The following is a 12,152-nucleotide window of genomic DNA, read 5'->3' as shown; positions in this document are numbered from 1 at the left end:
TGTTATAAAACTAGAGGTACTTCGTCGCAAAGGGAGTGGGTGCCGAGGGAGCATGTACTCCCTTCTCAAAGTACACTACTCACGTACCCGAACATGTACACTACTTCGTAACTTCTTCTTACACAATAGCACGATCGTAGCCAAATTGATGAGACCATCAAAACCACATGATCACCTGCGATTTGATCCGAGCAAACGGGCTCGAGCCTCCCCTTCCCCTTCCAAGCCTGGCCAAGCGCTAGGCCCGCCCGCACCCCACCAACCGGCGCCACCAACAAAGCTCAGGAGATCGATCAAATCAGTGGAGGCAGGAGCTTGCCGATGTCTGACAGAGTTGATAGTTGTGACAGTAGCGACCTGCTGCAACCGGAAACTGTATTGGTGACGCTTCCTTCTTTTTCGTTCCTGCTTCCTCCTTCCTTCTCGGGAGCGGGGTCGGAAGAGGCATGCAGGAGTCGAACTGATAATTTCAACAATTTGATGTTCAATATTCAAGTACGAATCACGAAGTAGCTCGAATCTTCTTACCCTCTGAAGTGTTCTCCCACCAGCCAGACAAGCCACTCACAGCTCATCCCTCCCTCGATTCCGCCGGGCTGCAAAAAGCACATCATCGATCCCTACCCTTTTAAAGACATGGCGTTCCCTCTTTGGCAAGATGTTCAGCTTGAGAGCGGACGCGATAACCTAGAGCACGAAATACATGCTCAAAAAAGAAAGAAAGCAAAAAGTACGAAGTACTGAATACAAGTAAGAAGAGAAAAAAAAAAAAAAAAAAAAAAAAAAAAAAAAGGACACCACGTCGATCCCTCGAGTGTAATATCAAGCGGGCAAGTGGATAAGGCTCAATCTTTTCTGGACTCTAGTTTAAACCGAAAGAGTGCAAGGCAAACCATCAAAACTGGATCCATCCTTATGGAGTACAGCCGCCGTTACGATTTCAGGTATGCAACGGAGTGCATGCAGCCCTGGTAATGTTGTGCATGCAACTTTACTGATCGACAAACCAGCGCCTACATCTTAGATCAACCTTCAGCTCTCCACTACTCTCAACGTCGTGCAAATTTCTCCACCGGCAACGAGCTAAGTAATACAAGTAGAGTTCGCGGTTGTGGTAGGAAACACATCTAGAGGGACGATGAGATACGCGAGACATTGGAATTTCAGATACTCAGCTCAGCAAGGCCCAAACAACTCGTGGTCTAAAATCAAGAGCAAGGAGCCGTGGTTCCTCGGCATGCAACAGCAAACTCAATCGGACACCCTTGCGAACTGCACGTGGGAAGCTAACTTCCAGCACTCAACGTCAAACCCCGGCTCAAGACATACGAAGTACGACGCGGACATGTGGCCCTTTTGCCAAGTGCGAATAATGCAATCAAGATCAAATTGGCTTTATCAGTCAATTACAACCACCTCAAAGATGTAATCCAACGGCTCCGGGCGGCCGAGTGTTACATCAGAATCATATCCCTCGTCCTCCGTGAGCTCAACCGCCTCCCTCTCAACTCCCTCTAGTGCATTAGCAAACGCCGCAGCGGCAAAGAGATCATCTCCGGGGAGATCCCCTGTGAGACTGCCTGCATCGGAGCCGTCATCCGAACTGTCATTCACAACCACTGCCGGTTCCATCACGACGTCGATCTCGTCTTCCACTAAAATCGCGTCGTTGTTTTGCCTCGGGACTTCTGTTTGTTGGTCTCGAGGCAGTATCCCGTCGTCCTGTAGCAAACATTTCTCAATATGACGGTACAAGTGTTCCGCCACGACGGGAGGAAACGCATTGCCAATTTGCTTCTTGATATATGGTGCACTGAAAACATGGTATACAGGGAACCCCTGAAGCGTGGCGTACTCTCTCAGTGTCAAGTCTCGTTTACCACTGAAATGGTAGTTTTGGCCACCCGATGTTGTGATACACCGGGGAAGGATTCGGTCTGCATCCCAAGGCCTAAAGTTGACACGGCGCATGTCTCGCGGCTTGTGGAGGGGATCCACGCCTCGTCTGGCTCTGATTCGATGCAAAGCCTGGCGAGCCGTCACATATGGCTTGACACCATTCCCTTCAGCTGAATGAGAGGGTTCTGGGAAAGGGGGAAGTTGCTCGCCGGGGCCAGCACCGATCATGATCAAACGCTTTCTCAGCGCCGGCAACCCCTAGTTTGCCAGCGCAATCACCTTCCACCGCACCGAATAGCCGTACATGGTGAAAGTATTGATCAAGTGGTTAAAGTACGGTGCGAATCGGACCATCATCAACCCGAACGTCTGCTCTAGCGTAAAGACTCTCGGCTTCACCTTTTTCAAAACAATCTCGCAGCCAAAGAGGGCCGCGAGATTTGCGATATCCTTGGCTTCATTGGGGATAGTATGAGCCGGTGAAAAGACTTGACATGGTGGTGAAAAGTGACACATGTCCGTTATCATCGCCCTATGTGCAGTCGCCTCGATGAACTCGGCGACACTTTGCTCGAAAACCTCAGTTAGAGGAAAGTTCCGTCGGTAAGAGTTGCACGCGGCATCCCAGTGGTCCACGGCGTATCTGGGGAATAGGCCGGCTTTGACTGCCCCCCGCGATGCTCCACCTGCTCCTGAGAAGGTGTCAAAGAAGGTATATTTTTGGCCCTGAAGACGCCTCTTAGGACGAGCTTCAACCCCTCCAGGGTGGTTGCCGTTGGGTGGCGGCAACGATCTATCAACCGCAATGGGTGTTGTAACGTGGCCCCCTTCTCGGGGCATATAATCCCCGCCTGGTATCGATTCTCCTCTCCAACCCTTCCGCAAATTACCCCGACCAACCCGATACGGCTCATCTGCCTCGTGTGGGAGGACGTTTATCATTGCCGCTTCGTAGTCGAGATGCATGCTTTTCCGCGCAGCCTCTCGGAACTTTCCGGTCGGCCACCATCTGTAGTATTTCCACCTGCAAACGAGAATCCCACTCTCGTTATGCTCCGGATACGGAGCGTTCGTTGTGATGAGCGTCCTGGTTGCGGTCACTTCTGACACGGGAACCTCCACCAAGGCCTGGATTTCTGCATCCCTGGGGTCGTCGCGGTCCACATCGTACACTGCAGCGACTTCCCGACGGCGCCACTTAAGAAGGCCGCCCATATGTCGGCTCTTGATGTACGGGATGCCTCTGATGATGGTTTGTCCCGGTTGCGAGTCTTTCGTCTGGTATATCGCTTTGATTTTGAGGTATCGGAATCGGAGTGGATGATTTGGTTGCATGTTGATCTGCACGACGACATTGTCCCGGAGGCTCATGCCGTTCCAAGTGATATGGCTGAGGCGGAGGCCAATCCCACCGATGTCTTGGTTTCGCCGGACCCCGGGGCTGGTTTCCCTAACCTCGTCATCCTGGGTAAGATCGAAAATCTCGTTCTCAACCAAGCTTTCGAGCTCCACAATCTCATCTTCGTCGTCAACCTCGATAACGGTGGGCCGTGGTAGGTTTCGGCCCCCAGAATTGCGCAGTTCCCAGAGCCGTCGGGAGATCTCGAAGACTTCAGCGTCCTGGGCGGAAAGTTCCTGGTCATCTTCGTCGTCATCGATTATCCAGCTGTTGTCTGGGCTCGATCCTGGAAATAGATCCATCGTCACCTTTTCAGGCAGTTAGTTCGCAGCTCGTCTACTTCCTTGGGGGCCCTACCTAGAGCGTTTCTCTAATACTTAGAGGAGTATCGTATATCCTCGAAAGTCCGCACGAGCAGGATAATCTCCTCTCCTTCAGGTAAAGGTACCCTCTTTAGTTGCACGGTAGGCGAGGTCAGACTAATTATGAAGGCCCACCTCTCTTCTAGGATACGATGGGTTTTTGCCAGTTGAGTTGAGCACTCTTGATGAGAGGTTGAAAACCTCTTAGCTTGAGTTGCTGGGGAGAGCGCATATGCCCTTCTGATGCGCCCAGCTTGGCGGGGCAGTTCAGTGGACTGCTAAAACGAGCGACTTTTCCGATAAAGGACTGAGTAGGACCATCAAGACACAATAGCCGGATGGGGTACTCCTGAAGCCAAGGACGGTGGTGCTGATTTGGGGAGGTTAGGGGAGTGTGAGAGAAAGGGTTGAGTCAAAATCTCCAGGGTGGAGGGGTAACACTCCTTGGCCAAGGGCAAGAACACTGGTGAAGTCTTCCTACAAGATTTTAAAGGAATGGAGGAAGTCACGATGGTTACTGAAGGCTTATTTATTATAAGATATAAGTCTAGTTATAGTTCCTCCCGAATAGAAGGAGCATCTTTGAGCTTGGTCTAGCTTGAGAATTTGAATTTGAGTATCTATTGAGGATATTATGAGATGTATTCTTAGGTAGGTGATGGGCTTTGTTTTCTCCGTTCTGGTAAAGAGGCTTTTATGCCCTTTAACCACCATCTAATACTATGGTATAGAATGGGTCAAGATGATAATGAACGAATAGACCGGCTCTGGTGGGTTTTGGAGACTCGAACTCGAGATCTCAAGGGCAGATCTAGGCACCAAGATTAAAATAGCGGGATCTCTAAGGCGAGACACACACACACATGCAAAGTCGTTCCGGCACTGGGCGACCAATCTCGAGCGATGACTACCATTCCACATTCCATCCCGATCCACGTTTTCCGCTACGGGGAGGCTTATGGTGTGATGATGATCTGGATCAATGGGGGATGGTTCTGCGGGAGGAGGGAACTTTATGGTGTGGAGGACTGTGTGGGAGGTCGACGTCATCAATCTGCTGAGCGTCGAGAGGTTAAATCCTGAAGCCTATAAGGACGCATGTTCCCTCAAATAGTTTATCCCGAGCCAGGAAATCCTCAAAGCCGGTGACTTTGCTTTTACAATAGCAAATTGAAATTCTCAGCTTTTAAAGAAGAAAAAAATGCCCAAGTCAAAGCCTCACCACGAAACGGCTCCGGTAAGTGGAGGCTCTCTGAAGACTCCATCCTCTTCTATGCATTGCCACAGGGAACTAACACGGCGATCATCCAGAACGAGAACCCGTACGACGTCCTGGGCGCGGGGAACGAAAAGGAAGAAGAAGTACACACCTCCCATCAACGTGATAAGAATCTATCATGGAAGAACTAACACCAGTAACCACTTTGCAGGGCCAGAAGAGTCAGCATCATCCGTCCCGAAAAGGCGAGATGCGGCAGGACGTCAGCTCGGATTTCTCAGTATACCACGCTACCCCTGGACCGGCGATTCCCAAGGACTTTGACGTCAAGCAGGAGGGCACCAAGGAGGAGAGACGGGCCAAGGCGGCGGAATGGAACAAATGAAGTGGTGATGTGGGGAACAACCCTTGTCTGATGGGGGAAATATAGGTGCCTGAAGGGAGGACCCTGGGAGTTGGGCACTTTTTAGTCGAATGTTCGAGTCTTCTAATCTACTCCAAGCAGCCAAGGGTAGTCTTTCAAAGGATGTTATAAACGATTTGTCTCAATTCAGGGTCCAAGGGCCCTTAAGTGCCTCGGTAGCTGTGGTGAATGTCTATACAGGACGGCTTCTTCGTGTTCCGTGTTGGAGTCGAAACGATGACGCAACTTGCTGGCAGCGAAAAACGAGGGATCAATCTATCGTTAATATAGTGTAGCGTACTGATAAGCAGTGGACGCAAAGTGTAAATACTCGAGCCCGCTTGTGGCTAAACCTGGGACGGTCAACTGAGCAATTGGACTACACGATGAAGTCAAAGATCACACACATTGAGCACTTCGTGATCAACTCTGCGAGGGTAGTATTGATCAAATTGATGATGTCTGGTTGTAGTTTACGAGGATCTGGGGAGGCCGCCATCGCTTTGCCACAAAATAGGTACTCCGTAATGTCATACTTGTACCTCATACTGTGAACAAGGTTCCACGGTGCAAGCTTCAAGTACGGACATGATGGTGGCTGCGATTTCCCCAATTGTTCTTCACACACCCAGTATACTACTGACACTTCCGGTGTGTGTATTCGTGCTTGATTGTGCCTTTCCAATGGTGCAATGAATGGTGACATCGGATTACGACAATTGTACCTGTGTAGATGTTATTGTGGATTAAACAAGGAAACGATGCTTTGCCAAAGGCCGCCGTTTCTGCTCTAAACAAGTACATTCATTCACTTGCTTGCCTGCATTCGATTTAGCCCAGGCCGGTCATGATCTGAGATACCATTATTATTGCCGCCTTCCCTTTTCGGAATAAGATAATAGAAAACGGTTATTGTCACCATCGAGCGAGGATTGTTCCGCACTGGGATTCGAACGACGATAAGCAGAACATTCAAGGGTTCTTCGCCATTCCAGGTTACACTACTTCGTACTTCGTGCTTCGTAGTAGGTTTTGGGTTTTTCTAGGTCCGTTCTGCGTTCATCAAATGGCCCAGCCCCCGCCCACCACCCACCCGCCCGTGTCTGCTAGCCCCAATCTCCCTGGCCTGGGAAATCGGGGTGCCTAGCCAAGGCTGTAATCTACGCTACTTCCGTGCTGTGTCCATGGTTCTAGGCCCCTGACCAACGTCGCCCACTACACTGAGGCCGACAGTTCCGAGTATTACGAAGTACACGCCTCAACTACCACCTTCTCTACCCATCCTCACCAGTTACAAGTTACCGTCCCCTTTTCGTCCTGTTCTTTCCCCAAACCCCAAACCACTGGACGTCCCTGAGCGAAAGGGGGAATGACGACACGAGCACCCATCACCACCCGCAGCTCGACCAACGACAACCGCCGAGGGAAATAAGCGCCGCCACCGTCGTCGGCCAGAAACCTCGGACACACTTCTTCTTGTGCGGCTGCGAGCCTGCGAACCTGCGACACCAGCCCAAGACAAAGAAAGCCCACGCTCTCAGGTTGTCTTTCTTCTATGACTTAGCTCGAATTATTAGCCACCCGATCTCTTCATTCTCTTCCCCCCCGAACGACTAGTTTTATCCTTAGCACCCATCTCTCTTTCCTCGCCTCCGCTCCTTGGGCAGGATTCGCATCGTTAATACCGACATTCTTCGTTTCCTCCCATCACCGAGACGCCGTCAATCAACCCTTGCCCCGCTCACGAATTGCCCACCGAGCTGTGACGACACCCCGAGCTCGTCTCGCCCCATTGAACCGCCGACATGGTGTCGATTCTTAACGAAGACGACAAGGGGACGGTGAAAAGAGTGGTGCCCAAGCAGAGCAACAAAATCCAGGCCGTAGGCGTCGCCAGGCTCTACGTTGCATATCCTAAGCGTTCGAAATGGACATATACAGGGTTACAAGGGGCCATCGTGCTTGCCAATGATCTTGTCGGCAACACCTACTGGCTCAAGATGGTCGACATTTCGGTACGTTCGTGTCCAGCTTCACGCACACGCATTCTCCTCCTCGGCTTTAAATGTCATCGATCCCCTTAGACTTCTATACACCGACTGACCTGACTTTATCTGTTTAACAGCCTGCGAACCGCGGAGTTATCTGGGACCAGGAGATCTTCGACACCTGGACCTACAACCAGGACCGAACCTTCTTCCACACCTTCGAGCTCGAGGATTGCCTCGCCGGCCTTTCTTTCGTCGACGAGAAGGAGGCGGCCCTCTTCCTAAAGAAAATGAATAACCGAGAGAAGCACGCGAGCCGAGCGACCAAGGCTACTCCGTTTGGTGGCAATGGTCAACCCACACACAAGCATGGCTTCCTAGGCCTTGGCGGTATCTTTGGTGGCCACCGCCATTCGTCGGCGCCTACGCCGCCCGACTCACCTGGCGGAAACCTGTCGGCATCGCACAGCCACCGATCACGACTGTCGTCTGGTAGCACCACTGACGTGTCCAAGGTTAGCGAGTTTGCTTTACTTGATGCTTTTGACCCGAGGTGGAGGGAGAATTTCGGTCACGACCTGAGGTCGAAGGGCCTGACGGATGATTTTATCAAGGACAACCAAGAATTTATTGTCGACTTCCTGCGAGAAGAACAGCAGAAGCAGCGTCAAAAACGAAACACACCACCTGCGGCACCTAACGGCCATGGGAGGGCACCCCCGCCGCCTCCACCACCAGCTGCCCCCGAGAGCCCTGCCTCCCGAGCTGAGCTACCAGCCTCTACTCCTCGCCGTGGATTACCTCCCGCGCCGCCACCGTCGAGACGTCCCGGCGGCCGCTCTGAATCCGCCGCAAGACCTCCTTCTCCGCCTAGCGAACCACCAGCTCCCCCGCGACCCAAGTATAACGCGCCGCCTCCTCTTCCTGATGCGGGCAAGTTCGCGCACTCCGAATACCACAGACCAGTACCAGCCGCTCCAGGACCCGCTCCACCTCCCCCTCCGCGACCACCCAAGACTGCTCTTAACGCACCTAGCTCAGCGCCCCCACTACCAGGTAACAGGCCTGCACCTCCTACGCCGAGCCGCGGACCCGTCCCACCGCCACCGCCGTCTCGAGAGCCCGTGCACCACGTCCCGCCCCCGATATCATCAGCGCCGCCGCCGCTACCGCCAAAGGTTCCCGCTACATCGGGCGCTGCCGTTCACGCGCCACCCCCGCCGAGCCCACGACCCGTTCCCATGCCTCCTACAGCACCCCCATTACCATCAGCGAGCGCTCCCCCCGCTCCCCCACTACCTCCCCCACTTCCCTCGTCCAGTGCGCCGCCGCCACCTCCACCAGCTCCGCCTCTACCTCCACCATCAAATATTCCCGTCCCTCCTCCGCTCCCCTCGTCCAGCGCACCGCCCGCGCCGCCCCTTCCTCCGCCATCCGGTATCCCGGCGCCTCCTCCCCCTCCACCGCTCCCTGCCACCAGCGGCCCTCCTGCCCCTCCACCCCCGCCGATGCCCAACCGCGATTCGGGCTACTCATCGGGCGTCCCGAGCATGGCTCCAGACGCATCCCGTGCGGGTCTTCTCGACAGTATCCAGAAGGCGGGAGGTATCCATTCCCTCAAAAAGGTCGACAGAAGCCAGATCCGCGACAGGAGCGCAGCCACTGTTGGTGGTGGTGGCGGCGGCGATACGGGCCCTCATGGTAGCGGGCTGCCGCCTGCTGGAGTGGGTCATGCCGGCGCGAACACTAGTATGGCGGATGCGTTGGCCGCTGCGTTGCAGAAGAGGAAGGAGAAAGTCAGTAAGAGTGGTAAGTGTTAGACCTGGCTTCACCCTCTCTCTTCTCTCTGTATATATATACTAACAAGCTGTCTTGTAGACGACGAGGATGACGACGACGACTGGTGATATACTCGGTCTATGCATGAAGGAAAGGGTTCACAGCATTTGTGGAAGGTCGTGGGTGCATTTTCCGCCCCCCTCTCCATCTCATGGGGGCATGTGGGAACCGTCTCGAGTTTGATGATACAGCGGTGGGACTACAGCGGAGGTCTCAGGATGGACAGGACTGGAACGGAGAAATGATGGCCACTATAACGATAGGTGCGAGATGGCCAGTAGAATCTTCTAGTTCTGCCTTATTACGAGCGGGCTGTTTCTCGGTCTCCGGTGGGATTATCCACCCAAGAAGGAGCGGAACAGGAGTGTACCTCCTGACGCATGACACTTGGAGACAGGTTTAGGTTGACAGAAGGGTGCGTATAGCTTTCGTTTATATGTAAAGTATCAAAAAGGAAGAAAAAAATTGCAAGTATTCTTAACACATTAGAGTGCGCATAGAAAGAAGAGGAGCAGACGGTGATTAAGAACGTTGAAAAGATGCCAATAGTCCCCACCACTAGGGAAAAATCGGCGAGTCTGATATGGCAACACTCAAATAAAACAAACCTTAAGAAATTGGACAAAATCATGGGTGTCACAGGAATGCGATTCTAGAAATGAGGCATTTGGAAAAAAATATTTGTTTGCTATGGAGACTATCGACGTGAAACAATTCGTAAAGAGGAAAAAAAAGGAATCCCGTGACGTCTCTCCCACCACGGGATTAGTGAAAGAAAGGAGGGGGTTAAAAACCCGAACCACAAAAAGAAACTGTCGGGGAAATCGAGCGCACATTAAATATAGTTTGCCGGATTTTGAGAGAGAAGACAGTCGTTCACCGGTGGGAGTAGTTCGAGTTGTCGAGAATGGTGGATGAGGATGGTCGGAGTGGCCTGAGGGAGTGAGGGGCGGAGGGGTAAAAATTCTATCGGTGCGCTTCCAGCTGGTCTTTAATCCTCCCGCTTTGAAAAGTAATGAATATTTCAAGCGCTTTTCTTTGCTAGGGAGAAAGATGGAGGTGATAGTGCACCGTAGAAAACGTCGGTGAGATTGACCCGCTGTGTGGCGAAAAAAAGTAAAAGGGAGAGTTTGACCTAGTCGGTGTCCAGGCTTTCTCCCCTCTTCGCCCCCAGAGAAACCACATCGACGATGCGCACCATGCCGCCATTCGATGGACGTTTAGATATCGTCGATGGCGATATCCTTAGCAGCAACGTTATCATCCGACTCGGTTTCAGAGTCGCGGTCCTCGTCGAACTCGAAGTTGCAGTCGCCCTCGCCCTCGCCACCGTAGGTATCGGTCTCGTTGATCTTCGCGTTCTCGGGAAGTTCTCCGTAGGCCTTGAGCGAGCGGGCCTCATCGGCGGTGTACTTGAGAATGACGTCGCCCTTGTTGTCTTGGTAGTCTCGGAGGGAGAGGAGGATGATGTCGCCTTGGTTGATCCAGACCTTCTTTCGGAGCTCTGTTAAAAATACAGTTAGCACCTCGCATTCAGAGAGAGTTAACGGTGGGGGAAATGGTTGTATAACTTACTTCCACGAATGTTTCCTAGCCTTCGCACGCCGTCCATGCACTGGGCTTCTAGACGACCGTTGCCCAACATCTTGACAACCTGAGCGTATTCCTGGCCATCTTCCTTGAAGACGAGCTCACGCTTCTCGTTATCGGCTTCGTTCTTTCCCCTACGCCTGTTCTTGCCACCCTGTTTTGCGATCGCGTTAGTATTATGTTACTCTTTTCATCTCTTGAGAAGTATATTGCTGCGTTGCCTGGGATGTTGGAATGCGGGGGAGGGGTAATGAGGCGATGGGGGGCAGATGGGAATCCAGGGCAACAGGGGGTGATGGAGAATGTGTCTTGCAACTTACCTTTCCCTTATTCTTCGGCATATTGGTTTGTGTTTGAAGGACTTTGGTTTGTGATTCGAATAGATGCTCAGTCGAACGAAATTTGTTCTGTCCGCTAGAGAGTTGAGGAGTTGGTTCGTAGTGGTGTTGGTGTGATGGGCGAGTTTAAATGTGAGCGCGGGGCGCGGGGTTTTATTACGTTTTTGTGCACGTCTTTATATAAAATATAGTGCAGGCAAAGAAGAGCGCGCTTGCTTACCTTTGTATAAATAGTGACAATGAACGTGGGGCTGTGCGCTTTAACCAAATCCGGCGTGTCAACAGCTACGGTGATGACTCAGTGGGGCGACTTTTTAGACCTGCCTGGTTGAGCTGGAGCAGCCCGGCGAGGGGCAAATCCAGCTTCTGGGCTAGTCGATTTGTGGAGGGTGGACGGGGGCGAATAGGACCAAACTTGGTCAAGATTTTGGTTCGAGACTGATTGATAGAACATCTAGTCAACCTCATTTGAAACCTAAGATCGTACATTGATGTTGGTAGCTGACGTTTTGAACTGTATTATCCAAATAACCACGTGCAAGCCTCTTCTTCTTCTTGCCCTCTGGCCCTGATGAATGTCTTAGTGGCATCTCGATAACAACAATAAACTTTCTGCACTTGGCGCCTTCCTGCGCTCCCCTCTCGGTCGGGCCGTAAAGCTTTAGAATTTTCTTTGTCTGGGGTGGCGGGCGTTCCTGCCTGATCGAAAGTGAACATGGTGAGAGTCAAACAAGGTACCTCAGCAACCCCCGCGCTACATTCCAGTCCAGCCAAGTCTCGGCCTTGACATTGTATCTAAACTAATTGATGTCGGGTGCCTTCACATGCTTTAGCGGATGTATTGATCCATCTGCTCCTTCCTGTGGAACGACGGACGCAGCCCAAACCGGTGAGTAGTTGTACTCTGTAGGGCAGGAATAACGCGCATGGCCTCCGGTTCAGCCCTCAAGGTGGTCTAGATCCATGGCGCTGCCCCTGTCATCATCACTGTGCCTTCCTTTGTGAAACGCTGCTGTTTGGTGTGTGATACATGATACTTCAATGTTCATTGCTTGTGGCCGTCCGATATTCATGCTGTGCGCTACCAATAATCATATTACACATCAGGTCGTCCT

General features: G+C 52.2%; 3 protein-coding genes and 2 pseudogenes across 3 annotated transcripts; 2 read left to right on the top strand and 3 right to left on the bottom strand.

Annotated features, from left to right (window-relative positions):
• Positions 1 to 1,398: 1,398 nt before the first annotated feature.
• On the bottom strand, positions 1,399 to 2,127 carry SAPIO_CDS9971 (annotated as a pseudogene; the record flags this gene model as incomplete).
• Positions 2,128 to 2,157: 30 nt separating this feature from the next.
• On the bottom strand, positions 2,158 to 3,600 carry SAPIO_CDS9970 (annotated as a pseudogene; the record flags this gene model as incomplete).
• Positions 3,601 to 4,861: 1,261 nt separating this feature from the next.
• On the top strand, positions 4,862 to 5,264 carry SAPIO_CDS9969 (uncharacterized protein; the record flags this gene model as incomplete). The annotated part of the gene is made up of 3 exons (XM_016791246.1): positions 4,862 to 4,897; positions 4,972 to 5,022; positions 5,091 to 5,264. 3 exons carry the CDS (start codon positions 4,862 to 4,864, stop codon positions 5,262 to 5,264), a joined length of 261 nt encoding a protein of 86 aa, XP_016639090.1.
• A 1,823-nt stretch (positions 5,265 to 7,087) lies between these two features.
• Positions 7,088 to 9,177, top strand: SAPIO_CDS9968 (Beta-N-acetylhexosaminidase; the record flags this gene model as incomplete). Its single annotated transcript, XM_016791245.1, has 3 exons — positions 7,088 to 7,297; positions 7,408 to 9,079; positions 9,149 to 9,177. The coding sequence occupies 3 exons, from the start codon at positions 7,088 to 7,090 to the stop codon at positions 9,175 to 9,177; spliced, it is 1,911 nt and encodes a 636-aa protein (XP_016639089.1).
• A 1,152-nt stretch (positions 9,178 to 10,329) lies between these two features.
• SAPIO_CDS9967 (uncharacterized protein) lies at positions 10,330 to 11,040 on the bottom strand (the record flags this gene model as incomplete). Its single annotated transcript, XM_016791244.1, has 3 exons — positions 10,330 to 10,613; positions 10,685 to 10,853; positions 11,020 to 11,040. 3 exons carry the CDS (start codon positions 11,038 to 11,040, stop codon positions 10,330 to 10,332), a joined length of 474 nt encoding a protein of 157 aa, XP_016639088.1.
• Positions 11,041 to 12,152: the final 1,112 nt, after the last annotated feature.

Source organism: Scedosporium apiospermum, assembly GCF_000732125.1.
Source record: "Scedosporium apiospermum strain IHEM 14462 chromosome Unknown SEQ_SAPIO_0154, whole genome shotgun sequence".
Classification (NCBI taxonomy): domain Eukaryota; kingdom Fungi; phylum Ascomycota; class Sordariomycetes; order Microascales; family Microascaceae; genus Scedosporium; species Scedosporium apiospermum.
This window is presented reverse-complemented; position numbering and strand designations above follow the sequence as displayed.